General features: G+C 41.4%; 1 protein-coding gene across 14 annotated transcripts in view; it reads right to left on the bottom strand.

Annotated features, from left to right (window-relative positions):
- The window catches only part of DOCK10 (dedicator of cytokinesis 10), a 168,066-nt gene that overhangs the window by 130,133 nt on the left and 22,515 nt on the right, over positions 1 to 15,418 (bottom strand). For 7 of the 14 annotated variants that reach the window (XM_068200916.1, XM_068200919.1, XM_068200922.1 and 4 more), the window contains exon 1: positions 11,981 to 12,309. The exons of 5 other annotated variants lie outside the window; for them this stretch is intronic. In XM_068200916.1, the coding sequence (XP_068057017.1) occupies positions 11,981 to 12,079 (99 nt within the window). In that variant the 5' untranslated portion in view covers positions 12,080 to 12,309. Of the gene's footprint in view, positions 1 to 11,980; positions 12,311 to 15,418 lie in introns of those variants that run through there. 2 more of the 14 variants (XM_068200923.1, XM_068200920.1) reach the window with 2 other exon arrangements.

Below are 15,418 nucleotides of genomic sequence, written 5' to 3'. Positions count from 1 at the left end.
ACCACTCAAATATGGACTAGAGCAGAACTTTAGACAGTGATTATCTTGGTAGAAAATGCATTTCTTATTCTAATTTGCCTCCAATCCAAGCCAATGACATCTTTGTATTTACAGCCCAGCTAACAACAATAACAAAACCCAGCACTGCTCCATAACCTGAGCACTTTCAGCCTCTAACTCATTGAAAAGACAACTCTTTTTCAGGTCACAGAGAGCCTGCAAAGGAAGGTATCTCTTGGGACACTCCAACCTACTCATACACTCCTTTTGTTTTCAAACAACTTGAGTAGGAGAAAAGCACATGCCTCAACATTTGAGGTAGGAATTTAAATAACATAAATGAATTCTTTTATTTCACATTTTCCATATTGTTTAACAAAGAAAAACTAATGGTTTACAACCAAGAAAAAGTGGAATCAGGTATTAAATGAATAGGTCAGGCTTCATAGACAAATGCCACAGATAACACAGGACAGGTCTAAATTCAGGCCATACCAGATAAGCTAGGGAAGCAGGATCATATTGATTGCAAATGTACACATGGTAAAAACATTTTGAGAAATGAAGTGGGGAACTCAGTGGCAGGCTAGATGGCATCTTCACCTCAGTCACAGCCTTCCAGCACAATTTCCCATTCTTCAGCACTCAGAATGGGAGCTAAGCATGTTTATTTGTCTGCAAGAAAAATTAAAAAGAACCCAAACCCCACCATTTTTTCCCCTGCAGATGAAGTCAGGCCAGACATGTACAGTCACTCATCTCTTGGCTCCCACTTTTGATATCCTTCCTCTCTCAGATGCCAGACCGACATTATAGTAGTATCCAGCACCTTCTGCATCTGAGTCAAGACTCTGCATGTGATGGAGGTCAGCAACAATTCCCACCTGGCTCTGCACATGCTCTTCACAGAAGGCTGTTGGATTTTCAAGCCAAGAAAGCCCCTTCCAAAGCTCCTCACCAAAATAATGGACTGTCCCAGAGAGCCAGGAGTTTAGCTGCCTAAAGCATTCCAGACTAATTTAATAAATTTTTAATACAAAACATCAAATGCCTTGAAGCTAAGAATTACTACTGCAAGCTGGGCAATAAGCAGCTGAAAGCAAAGGAGGAAGAGCTGGAAGCAGAGGCCAAAACCAAAATGATCATCAGCTACCAATATGACACCAGCACAAGCAGAGTTCAGTATCGTTTGGGATATCATGCAAGGTAACTCTAGCAAAGGGAGTACTCACACTACTGTGTTTAAAAGTAATGACATGAACACCCTGCTGAGACATCACTGAAAGTACATGAACAGGCCTGGCCACCTTCAAGAATGACCCAGCTGCAGAACAGACCTGCCAACACACGCGGGAAATTAATGTGGATGGTGTGCCAGGCTCTCAGATGCCCAGCACAAGTCCACTGACACAGAGGATCGAGTTCTTTGCAATATCACCAAGACAGACTGAGGCTGGAGGAAATTATGAGGAAAATACCTTTGTCCAGCCATAAGAAATGAAGGCTGATGGAAAACCTTGCCAGTCTACACTCCCACAAGGTCTAGAGAAGAGAGAGACTTTCTGCAGAGACATAGCAGCAGGGGATGAGACAACAAACAGAACACATGTGATAGTGAGCATTTCAATTAAATACAGTAAAATAAACTTAACCGCAAAGGGTGGTCAAACACACGATCAGGGCATCCTTGGAGAGTGGGCAAGGTCCTGAGTAACCTTATCTCTGTGGAACTGCTTTGAACAGGGAGCTGGACATGACAACTTCCAGAAGTTCTTTCCAAACTGTTATTTCATGAATGTGTAAGAACATAGCTTATTCAGCCCAACAAACCAGAGCCTGACTTTGTGCCCTCTTTGGGACAGCCCCAAACACAACCAAAGCAGAAGAAAGCCAAAGCCTTAAACCAAAGGCTAGAAGCCATGAGCTGGCCATTCAGGCCATACAATTTCTCTTGACACAAGGATGTCTTTCTAATCTAACCCAGAAGTGAACAAAAGAGGCTCCCAATCAGGCTTCTTTCAACTCTAAGTCAGCTGTGCAATCCCTGCTTATTATTTCAAGGCAATTTCACTTTAAGGCATATACAAAGAGTTCAGCCAGAAGCAAGGAACCAAAAGGAACAATTTCATTCAATTTCCAAGCATAAGCTTCTACAGCTGCAAAAGGAAAAATTAGGCACAAAATGTGGACATAGTAAAAAAAAAAAAAAAAAAAAAAAAAAAGAAAGAAATGCAAAGAAAATCTGTGCATATGGGGCCAGCAAAAACTGTGTTGTCTCAGGTGCTGCTCTCCCATCACCCCACTCCCCCAAATACAGCAGCTGCAGATGTATCCTTGTATCTGTCAGAAAAGATCCCACAAGAAGAATATGGATTGTTTCCACTAGCAGTATAATAATGTGGCTTCAGATTCCTTTTTTATTATCAGTGCCAAGAATCCAAAATAAAGAAGTTAAGAGTTAGAACTCTCTGAAAGTTTTTAAGGCTATAAATATTACAGAGCTGTTTTGATTTTTTTGTTTGTTTACATATTACTCAAAAAACCCTACCCAAATCTGACAGGTCCAGGGGCAATCAGCCAAGCACTTTTTCCCTGTTTGATCATGTCAAGTATCACCTAACCATGACATTTCTTGGGCTAAAGCACACAGGGCAAATTATTAATTTCCACAAAGAAATCCACCTACAGAGAATCCTACTGGCATAAACATCAGCCCTCCCCAGACAAGAAAAGGGATCTGTGTGTATATAGTGCCAGATACTGTAAGAGAAGTTATCCTCTTGATTGCAGTGTGGGGGCTGATTAGCCCCAAAACCTTTCCTTTCTTAGCACATCTAGAAACTCAGGGAGGTTCACATTCCTCCTGCTTTACACCAGCCAGGAAGCCCAAGCTGCACAATGGAATAGTGAGACCACCCGGACAACAGCATGGAAAAGAGACAAGGTCTCTCAGACCCACACTGCTCACTGGGACATTGTCACCCTTTCAGAAAGGAGCAACTCAAACACAGCTCCTCACACCACACCCAAGGCAGTGCCTGAAACCCACAGCTTTGCCCTTATCACCATGGAAAAGATAAAGCACCCCAAAAGGCAAAACAAAACACACCAACCCAATCAAATAGCATCCTGCCCCTTTTAGAAATAATATTGCTGGGCTTTTGTCACAGCACAACAATGTGCTCACTATATCAAACCAAGTAACAGCTATTGTAGCAGCTAATGAGTGACATTGTCCCCTGGACAGCTTTTCTGTACAACATGTGGTTTTCATTTTATGTCTCTTGTCAGGATTTCAATTCATTTCTTTTATTTGACCTCCAGAAGATAATAAAATCATACAAAATCTAAAACTAACGGACCTTAGGTTTCTGGCATCCATTAACATTCATATCCACAAGGCTGTTGATTCAACAAAATACAAAATAAGCAAAACCAGGCCAATTATAAGTTGTTTGGCCTGTATTTGTTAAGTTCTAACACAGTCTCTATAAACATATGTCTTCTGGTTGGTATTTCAGGAAGAAATCCTTAGAAGAATAATATTTTGATTAGTAACATGTGTGTTTTGAAAGACTAATACTGAACTCCAAGGGAGATTAAAATATGAGTAGAAACTATGAGCTAAATACACATATGTGCAACGAGCTTTCATTCTCACTGACTGAAATGTCTGGTTACAAGTAATTTCCTTTTATTAAAGTCCTAATAGCATGTGCTATTGACTTCTTGTAAAAATAACTGATACTTATGAAAATATCCTATTCTTACAGAACCACTTTAGAACATTACTTAAAAAAATTACTCAGTATATAACAGAAGCAATGTCATTTTCTAGATTATTATGACACATCTTAAATGAACTCCCAGAGGATCCTAGTTGTTTTAGGTAGTACCCAAATGTTGACCTCTGCTCTTTTTAGTCTTTCATGACTTCTCAATCAAGCAGGAAATGGAGATCAGCCAGAGAGTGTTTTTCAAGAAATCACAACTATTTACACTCACAAAGCTATTGATTTACTTCAGGGCATCAAGAAGTTCCCTGTGTGCAACATGCAATTAGATTTTTAAATAGATGACCAGCTTCCTAGGCCACCCCCTCATTCCTCTGCTGACAGCTGGGTATTCAACAGGGTTATGTTCTTAAGTAGTTCCAGAAGAAAATGTGAAAATGCATAAGTAAAGTATTTAGATGTTACAGCGTACACATGGGAACTTTAACCCAAAATATTGTTTATAGTTGTTTTTTCAGGAAGTCTGGTTGTCTATGCTGCCAAAACTCTCATTAGAACATATGATATCCAAGTGAAAATATGATGCTGCATGCATATTCCCTTTAAACACACCCCTTTTTCACACCAAGGGAAAATATTCTCAACTTTCTCTTACAATTCAGATGGAAATTTAAATGCAGAGATAGCAATTTTTCATTTCTGCTGAAATTCACTCCAATATATAATTAGTGTTCTAATTAAAGTTAACAATCATTTATCACTTTCTATGTGATGTTACAATTATTTCACGGTAACACAGAGTTGCAGCCAACAGAAGAACTCTCACCTCGATGTCATTTATGCTTTTGTCAAGCAGCCAAGCAAATTAGGAACAGTTACAGCTAAATACCAAACACACACTGTCAGACATAAAGGCAGACTTGGTTACAATTACTCACTCTCAGTATCAGTGCTTCACTCCTGATATAGTAACACTAAATTCAACACGACTGCTCTTCACAAAAGATCAGGCTGGCAATTTACTGAGGAGACTGCTGGGGCATGCACAAACACTGGGAATGGAAGCTACTGCATTTCCAGGAAGACACCTAGAGATGTCCTCCACCCAGCACAAATGTGTCTGCAGATCTCAGCTCTCCGGGAAGCAGCACCCTCTGCCTTTCAAATCTCATCTATCAGCATCTGATTTGAAAAAACCACAAGTTTAAAAGCCCAAAAGACTGGTGCACCCTGATAGGAGGTACTGCCCTAACCAAGACATCCTACTGAACCAGTGCTCACATGACTGCCAGCCAAGAGGAACAGGCAGGGTGAAAGGTTAAGAGAGGTTCACCTCTATCACACAAGAGTTTGGGTTGGAAGGGACCTTGACACCCCTGTGGGCAGCACTTGCTTGGGGTCTCAAGAGACAAGGACACAATTCCTCTCAAGAAAGTAACGGATCTATCATCCTATTCCAAATATAAATTTATCTGGCGATCTGCACATCTGGTGAAAGCACATCAAATGGCACTACAATTATTACCTGGAGTGCTGAGGAACCTTGTCACAGCACATGTCGTAGTCGAGACAGCCACGATACACAGAGTGCCATCACACCACATCAGAAGGCTTCAGGCATCTGCTCCTCTTGTTCTTCAGCCCAGCCTTTTATTCCCTCATGTTGATGCATGGCACCTGTGTGCCCTCTGTTCCCTTGGAGGTTGGTCAGTGCACCTGGGCACTCCATGGCTCATTGCTGTCAGTGCTGCTCACCTGCTCCTCACAGCTGTGCCCACTGGGGATGAGGCTCCCACAGCCCCACTCCCAATCACCACAAACTGTGTGCCTACATAAGCTGGCATCTGCCTATGACACAGGACTTCTGGAAGCTCTAATCTGATCCAGAAGAGCAAACCACACCAGTGAGCCCATACTTTAAAGGCAAATCTAATCCTGCTTTCCAACTTGACTATGCAGACAGAAATCTGAAGATGTTACACCGCAGTCAAAAGAACTACAGCATAATTCTGTATTTTTTAAGCAGAACCTGTTCAATCTACTTAAAGGAACAACTACATTTAAATTTAGCTGTCACTGACATTGTCTATCCCGCTATAACAACAAATGTTGAAGCCCCAGATGGGTTAATATTTCTGAGAAAGTCAAAAGAACATCAAAAGAACAGGAAACAGCATTTCCTGCCAAACTGTCTAAAAGCAGTCATACTGTTAGCACTGCACTTTGCTGGCTTTTATTCGTTATCTTACAGACAGGCAAAAGCTAAAAAATCTGCTAAGCTGAGCCCATGGTAATAGCAGCTAGAATGTATTATTCCTTAGTCATAGCTCAATTTTCATTTCTTTTTGCACCCTTATGACAGAAAAAAGTATTTGTTAAATTGTCCTTGTTAGCTAATGATAGCAGGATGTGTTTGGCATATAGGCCCTGGAGCATGTCTGGACCTCTGACACCGGCAAAAAAAGTCAGTCTTGCATTATCTTTTTTACTTCTCAGATGTTAACAACAACCAGCTGCATTGCAAACTATGCCAGGTGGGTTCAGGACTTGCTGCTGGGATGATGACAGACCCAGTTACACACTGAGCAGCAGCCCTTCATTGTGCATCATAGAGCTTTCACACCTCAGTTTTCAAGATCTAATTACAAGTCATTTGCTGACTCCCATTCTTGGTCACACAAAATCTTCCCCCAAAATAAAGAAACTCAAATTTATTAGCTGAACCCCTGACAGATCCTTTAGGATTAGGAATGAAGATCTTCTAAAACACACACTGGGAAACAGTGGTAGAAAACAGAAACCCAGAAGCCTTGGGGCACAAAGACCAAGCAGAGCAGCCCTTATACCTTATTCTAGAACAGCTCAGTACCCATCATCATGGAATTTAAATGCAAAGTTCTTATCTTAAAAACCCCCAAACCAGGCATGCCACATTATTCCAAGGGAACTGATTTTAGCCCTATTTACCTGAGTAGATTTTAAAATAGATATAAATCCACTGATATAGTCACACATCACAACGTGGACTTGTCTTCCACACTACACTGAACAGGGAACCACTGCTTCCTTTAAAGAAACAGACACAGGAAAAGTTCTTCTTTCAAGAAGAGTCACTCAGTACTATTTGAACTATATTTTATCTGGTAACAGTCATTCAAATAGCACCTATCAATACAGACCCATGTGTTCAATGCAAAACCTCACACTAAAGGCAGAGAAGAGGCCTATTACCAAAGGCAAAGGCTTTCCATTGCCAGTTTGGGGGAGACAGGCATGGCTGGGCAGAGCAACACGGGGCAGCTGCTCAGGAGGGGAGGAGCACAGAGATTATCCACTCGCAGAACTGGCAAGGAGCATTCCTGGAAGAAGTGGGTTTTAATGTGGCATGGATGGCAGGCAAAGATAGGGTGCCTGACACAACTGACACACTGTTCCCTGCACAGAGAGGCATTAACAGAGGCTCCGACACAAGTGGGAGAGGGACACAAAGCACAACAAGGATCCAGGACTGGAAGGGGTGAGGGCAGCAAAGCAGGGAGTGGGCAGATGTGAGAATGAAGAAATGAGAGAAAGATAATATTTAACTGCAACATACAGGCCATGGCTAGTGGTTTTGAAGGGTTCTCATTGTAAGAAAAACTCTAGGGGGAAAAAAGGAGATAAACTTCACATTAAGGCATGTAAGATATTGTGTACCACTGTACTGCTGCCCATCCTTATTGCAACACAAGTAACTGGTAACGTTTACCTGAAACCCCTCTGCAGTTTTCTCCTCACTTTTTCTGAGGAAAAAATACATAGAAGGCAAAAAGCATTTCATTGCCAACATCTCCAGCCAGCTGGAACTAGCATGGCTACATAAAACTCCCCCAAAACCACCATGCCATCTTCTTCCATTTCCAAACCAAATGGAGTTAAACCACTTGGAGTTGGTGTGTTACCTGAGCTGCATTTCTTTTAGAAAGTATACAGAAACATGGAAACAACTGGATATGCATTTGAAATACAAAAGGAAGCAGGTGTCTTCTGAAAGACACCTGAAGAAAAGTCATCATCTACCCTGACTACGCTTTTTTTGTTTATATTAGGGATTTCCTAACATTACTGTTAAATCACAGGTTATTATTTGACCAGAAAAGCCAAATTTCTGTTCATGGATTTCTGTTTTGTAGGTTCTCTTACAAAACCTCCAAAACAGTTTTCATTGATTCAGGGGAAGCAATGAGGATAAATTCATGCAGCACTAAAGAGACCAGTATAATTCAACCCTACTTAATGTTGTACAACTTCGTTTCCATCAGCGCTTGCGATTTTAGCTGTTTAATGAAAGGGTGTCAGCAGAACAGAGGCACCATGCAATCACACAGCTCAAAGCAAAAGACAACTGTTACTCATGTAAAAGGCAACTGTTGCCTAAAGTGAGATGCAGCTTTGGAACAGACAGATGCTTTTCAGTAACTTGCTTTCAGAGGAGAGCCGTGCAGGATATTTAACATCTGCATTGCTTCTGTAATTGCTCTCTATCCACTGCTGGAAGTCCACCTGCTACCCATGAATTGAAGGGGGAAACTGTGTGCTTATATACTGACGACAGAAACATGATGGCTCAGCACATATTTTACTATGCATTGCAAATATGTGAATACAAAAGGTATTCACACACCACATGATATTCTAGAATATCAAAGTCTGCTCATTACTGGTTTTAATACTTACTCATCACTCCCTTTCTCTCTGCACACAGAATCAGAGGTATGACCCAGAACTTGTTTTCCCAAGGTCTCTCCCTGTCAACACACCGTTATTCAGTAGAACAAACTTTTATGTATTCCATATAGCTTGAAGTTCAAAGCCACAAAACAGTTCTATCCCAAGGATGGCCAAATTTAGGCCCCTGAACCACTTTTCAGACTTGAGACCACTTGAGGCTAAGTAACAAAAAAAGAAGAAAAAAAGAGAAGCCAGGAAAAAGGCTGTGCACTTGTATCTTCAAAGAGAGACTGAGATTGCTACAAATACCACAAGTTATTTATGGCCTGTGAAATGCAAGAGGCATTCCTAACAAAAGACATCAAGCCTGGCCTGTGCCATGGTACTTGCACAGCAATGGAGAAAGCTCTTTCACAGGACAGGCTCCAAAGATGACTTATCCAAACAAGCACAGTCTAATCAATAGCCCCCAGGCTGACTTCAGCCCACCACTTTCCTCAAAGACTCAACAAGCTCTGAAACCTTTCTTCTGCACCTACTCAGAGCATGGAAAGGAGTGCTGTGCTTGCTTCCAAAGGGGAGAGAAGGGGGATGTGGAGGACTGGCACCCTGCCCTCCCTCAAACTGAACATACATTTTGCACAGTGTCTGGGTATAGGCAGCCTTTCCTTCCTCTATTCTGTTGACTTTTTGGCTCAGACTCCCTCCAGGGCTGCCAAAGCTTGCACAGGACTAAGAGGGAAAGAAGGCAGGGAGTAGAGAGTGGGCAAGGAGGAAGCCACAACAAGCACCTCACAGCAGAAGAAAGAGGCAGAAAACGTAGTTTAAGGCTTTGTTGCACACCACTGTGGCCAGAGAGTACCACAGCAGTCTTCCCCCTCCCTCTCCTCATGTCCCTCTGTCATACACTTGCTCTGTCCCAGGGCCTGGCAAACACTCAGATCACAGGAGAATATTCTCACTATTTAAAAATACATTTTCTTCAAACCATGCCAACCTCTGCCCCTAAACCACGAGAAAAATCCAATCCAGAACCAAGATCTCTGAGGAATTTGCATCAAGAGATAGACACATTAACCCTTAGCTGAATTGTTCCAAGCAGCTTTTGGATAGAATAAGCTTCTAGGCCTTGTCTGCAGAGCCATTGTGCTCCCCATGTGGGGAGCTTTTAATTTAACCCTAGAAAAGCAGAGCCACAAGACACTTAAGAGTCCAGAATTTCATTCTTGCCTATAAATTAGCAGTACACTCCTCAAAATCATCAGTCTAAACATGGTTACCAAAGCAGGTACATCTAGCATGGGCAAGCAATACATTTAGATGATGACAATTTAAAAACTAAAATACAAAGATAACAGATTTCTTTTTGCGATTCTAAACATTCCTAATCACTCTACTTTCAGAGAGAAAATTTCTGTATTACTCTTGTCAATAAACAGCAACACATAAAAAAGTGAAACCATTTTCCCCTCTATCATATCCAATTCAATTGCATTCATTAAATTTCATTATATCTACATCATTTAATTTAGGCCAACATGTCAAAGTAACCTAGGATCATGTTTGCTTTAAGTCAGCCAGCATTATTCTCCCACCTGAGCAGCCCATTTCAGACTCAGTGACAGAATTGCCCCCCACTTCCTCCACAGTCCATGAAGGAAAAACTACACTGCAATGCTGATGGCATACTAAGCTTCAGTACAAAGAATATTATACAACTGCTCAACAGCAATCAGGGGAAGAAAGTCTAGCAGAAAGTTAATTGTTATTTACTAATGGCTACATTAGGAATTTAAAATGTAATACAGTGCATTTTTCAACTTCTGGGGTTTCCTTTTTTTTTCCTTTGGGTCTGCAGATAATTTTTTTTTTTCCACAGAGGCAGCAGAAGACTCTCCTTGGAGGGAGGTACCCATCTCCCTTTCCCCATATCTTCCTGGGATCCCAGTGACAGTAGCTGCAGTTCACACTGCTGTCTGCACAGTATGAACCCACACACGTCACAAACACATCCAGATTTCCCCAGCTGATGTACAAGTTTATACAAGCTTAAAGAACATCTATATTATGTCATCTCAAAACATTACACTGTGTTCCAAAACATGCAGTATTTGGGTTCCAGCTGAAAAGTAACTTTAGAGTACCCAAGTAAAGAGGCTGGATGTTGGCTCCCAGTGTAACACTGGGAAGGAGAGGCTGGGCAGCACCACCTACCCCCAGTGCTCCAAGGAAACTGTCTTCCAGTGTAAAATTTAAGAACAAAAATGCAACATTGACCTCTTCCTGTCTGTATCATGAAGGAAAAACTAGTATCAGAAATGACAAGTAATCTACAAAAAATGTATTTAAGCCATGCATTTAGGTTGTGATTATCCATCATTGACATGAAGGAGAAAGAATAATAGACTAGACTGTCTTGAGCACCCAAACTAAAAAATGGAGGAGGTGTAAGGGGACTTGGGAAATTAAAATAAAAACAAAAAAAAGAAAAAAGAAAAAAAAAAAATAAAAGAGAAGTAGAAAATGCCTTCCCAGCTCCAGCACTTCACTGACACACATCACCATCTAACACTAATGCACCTCAGTGCCCTCCTGTAACACTGCTACCTGGAGCCTGTCTGTGCTCTGCCCAGAAAGGGACAATGCGAGCTGAAGTCATTTACATGAAGCAAGCATGCAAAGGACAGGCAGCCTTCAGTTTTCTTACATTTTTCAAGAGAGAGAAACATTTTCCCATGTCAGGAACAAGAGGAGTAGGGGGGATTATGAAGACAGGCAAATTATTCAACCATGTGGGGCAGGTCAGCCTGTGAGGGGGATAAACTTGGAGACAATCATTCTACAGCTTTTACTATATAGTGCATGAACTTGGGCAGTTAGCTCCTGCTGTTTTGTTTTTCTTATCAACAAAAACAGGGATAAAGTTGGCTTTTGCTAAAATAAGACTATACAGTTGTTATAAAACAGACCATAAGTATAATTTAGATCCACAAAATTATTACTGAGTTCCTTGAAATGCAGTGAATCCTAAATTAGAAACATTATACACATGACAAGCAAGTCTTTGTGTATAATCACATCTGTGTCACTACTTCATAGGCCTTTGACCTTATGCTAGAAAAGTTACAAACATGTTTTGACTTCTGGAAGTGACATATGCACTGCAGAATTGCCTGTTATAAACCACAACAATATTAAATGCTCTGTGTATCCATCCTCCTCCAAAGCCAACACAAGACTTAATTTTCCAGCTTCTCTTTGCTATTGATGTTCATTCCCTCTCTCTCAAGACCCCTTATTTAACCATGCAGGCAAAAGGAAAAATGTTAATGCAGCTTCTATAAACTGAGAGCATTTTGAGTTACACAAGCTGACTCACTTCCCATGAATTTAAAAGAAAGTGTTAGTCAAGTGAGGAGAACAAGACAAGAGTAAAAAACCCTGCATTTAAATCCAAGGGCCTGGGTCTCCCCACCTCGTAAATGACTGCCCAGGGGTGCACATTAATGGCTTATCTGCACAAGTTATTCACCAACCTGACAAAACCTTCTTGCAGCTCTCTTTGTTTCTTTCCTTCGTTTTATCGTCTTCTTCAGCCTCTCCTTCCCCACAAAGTCTTTTCTTTTTTCTCCCATTTTCTCCAATGCTTTTCTTCCCTTCTCTGTCTCTGCCCTCTCTGAGGCTCTGTTCCCTTATCTCCTTTTCCTCATTTCTGCATCAATTTCATCCCCAGTGCCAGATGAAGTTCCTAGAATTGCTCAGAAGCAGACTTTGCCCCTTTTGTCTGCCTGCAGAGGAGGGAGCCTTGCAGCTGGAGAATGTGCAAGTAGTGCATTCTTGTCTGTACCCTTTACTTGATTTGCCTTTACATCTGAGCTCCAGCAGCCAGCTGAAAGCAATCAGAGCCTTGCCTGGGCCAGACCAAAAGTTCTTGGGATACCCCAGCTGAAAAGCATCTACAGAATTACTCGTCAGACACTTCAAAACAACAAATAAAAGGTTAATAAAGGAGACTGCTTGCAAATAATGTGGGTCTTGTGCTTGAGCAAGTAAGGGATGTCACACAGGCTATAAGTGAAAGGTAAGTTTTAGAGCGTAGATTCGTGAACAAGGTTCACAGGTGAATTACAAATATAAACAAGCTATTTAATATTTCAACATTGCACAAGGTTGTTAACATTCTAAATATGCCTGTCAAGCTGTCTGTCCTGAGCAAACCTAACTTATCTCAAATGCCAAGGCCTGCCATAACAGATCTCCAGCTCCAGATCTGCAGGTGATACTCCCTTACACTGGTGTCATGAACAAACTCTCAACTGCTAGACCAGGATGAGGCTTTCTCTGTATGCACACACTCTTAAGATTACTGCACCAATTTGGGATTTTTTGACAGGGAAATAAACAAAAAATCTAGTGGCTGGTGTTGAAGACAGTGCCTGTGCAACTATGTACAAGCATACAGAGTCTATTTTGGGAACAACACCACAAAAAATTCACTGCCTTTATAAATGCATTACTTGGGTTCACCCTGGACTAACAGAAGACATCAGAACATCCTCAGGAGAAAGGAGTCTTTCACAGTGCAGTTTCTGTCTTTGAAGTAGCTCAGGTAGCACCGTACCTTCTCAACAGATGAGATTTTCAGTGATATTTCATTCACAACATGCAAGCCCAACCACATAACAAGAAGAGGCCATACAGAATAGGCACAGTCCAAGCTCTGGTATCATTACCCAGGTACCAAGGCAGTGGGTGCTCCCTATGAGGCTGGAAACCACCCACATCACTCTTCTTGAGAGACTAAAACACCACTGGAGTCACAAACCAGTTCATTACCCACACAAAACTAGAAATACACAACAACAATATAAACAGATGTTATTTATTATTTGTAAAGTACATACTACATAAAATACACATGGGAAACTGAGGGGATCTATTCTTTCAGGGAGGAATTGGGGTGGCTCCAGGTAAGGTAAAAAGGAGAGGAACCCATATTGTGCAGAAGAGAGAGCCATGTAATCCAGCTTTCCACATGAGAGAGAGCCAGTACTGAGGGATTGGACATCACGACTTTGTGCTTGGCTGCAGTGGGATGGAAAGAATCCTCTGCCAAAAAAAAGACACGTGGAGCAACAGCCCAATTCCAGCCTGCTATTAACTTGTTTAACGATGGAAGAGAGATGAGGAGCAAGACCTGCCACAGCTCTTTTATAAAAGCAATGTCACAACACTTCATGTAAAGGATGAGGAGTGCAGCCAGCAGTACTTAGCCAAATTAATTAAGATCTGGAAATAATAGTATAACATGAAGTTCAGTACTAGCTAAGCAGCTAGCAAGCTGATTTCTAGGAGAACTGACTGTCCCATCCCCATTTTAAAAACTTCCAGTAGAATACTGCTGCAGTGACAGACACAAATGAAGCAACAGACATATTAATTTCCCTTTCTTGTGCATGGCTATTCAGCTCTCCTGGGCAGTGGCAGCGAGTGTTCATAAAGCAACTTTCAAACAAGTGTTTTCTATTAGACGAGACAAAGAATTTCACATCAAAGTTTTAAAATACAATAAATTATTTACCTTCTAGATGATCCTGATCTATTTCACCAGCTAGTTTGGTGAATTGCCATTACTGCTTGAAAGCTTAAGGAGGCAACGGAAACAAGCTGAAGTACAGCCATACACCATTAACACCTGATAGCATCATTCCTCCCACCTGCAGAAGGGTTGGGTAATTAATGTAGAATGTGTTCCTTCTGCCAAAACACTGTAGTTACTACCCCTACCAGCAAGATACACACGTATATTCCACATTCAATCTCTGTTTCCACTTTTTATCTTTCAGGGCACTGCAGAAGTTCCTGTCTTATACAACACCAAATGACAAACATCCTTACTTCTGCCAGCTCATTTTCCTGATTATAATGGCACCTTCTTTTTTTACACACAGATTTGGGTGCTGAACGCTAGCAACTATTAAATGCATAAATGAGCAAAAGTAAAGGTGAAGGACACAAAAGAAGAAGCAATCTGTATGAAAACAGTAAAGAGCTGTAAGACACAACATTTCACTTTTCTCTAAGACAGTTTAGACATTTGATCCCTATGCTCCTACTGAACTGAAGAGTTGCACCCTAGAGCAGGTGCTGTCCAAACGTTACCAGCAGAAGTCCAGCTGCAACTCAATACAGGACACACACAAAGCAGTACCAGAAGGCTTAGTTCTTTGCTCTTTACATGTAATTCTTTACACATTACATGTTTATGTTTTTCCTCCTTTGTAGCTGCCAGTTATTTGCAGACTCTTAACAGCAGCTGAGCCAACTTTCAGGACACTCCAACACAAACCAGATTTAGTATAACTGGAATATAAGGTGCTGATACATCCAGAGCAAGATGTGCTGAGAACTAACATACCTCACTGAGCACACCCAATTTTTCTTTTCTGTGGGAATATTCACTTCTGGTACAAAATGTCAGTTGAAATTCAGCCAGAAATTTCAGGTTCTGTGGAACTTTTTTACAAAAGCAACACAGCTTTACTGCAATGGCTATGCCATCCCAGCGTCCCTGAATGCAAGGCACAGAGGCTAGAGGGAACAAGCACACCTCAGAGGACCTGCCACCCTGGCATTCTGTGTTACAGATCCAGAGGCAGCAATCACTGCCCAGGACAGAACACCACAGCTCCACCTGGCAGCCCCAAAACTGCAACTCTGGTACATCTGCTAGCCAAGAAACAATGGTTAATTCTGCTCATGCTAGCTGATGTAGGTAGAAAAGATTTAACCTTGAAGGGAGCAGCTTTGTACTCCATCATAAGACCGCAGCATAAGGCATTTTATAAAACTTTGTCTTTCAGAGGCAACATTGCTGGCAACCCAAGAAAGTATGGTAAAAAGATGGTAATTCCATTAAGTTCCCCAGAGCCAAACATATTCAACACAGCAAGCAACTCAGACTTCAGAACCAT

The sequence above is a fragment of the Anomalospiza imberbis genome, chromosome 10 (genome assembly GCF_031753505.1).
Source record: "Anomalospiza imberbis isolate Cuckoo-Finch-1a 21T00152 chromosome 10, ASM3175350v1, whole genome shotgun sequence".
NCBI classification, from domain to species: domain Eukaryota; kingdom Metazoa; phylum Chordata; class Aves; order Passeriformes; family Viduidae; genus Anomalospiza; species Anomalospiza imberbis.
The sequence above is the reverse complement of the archived record's forward strand: the minus strand, read 5'-3'. Positions and strand labels throughout refer to the sequence as shown.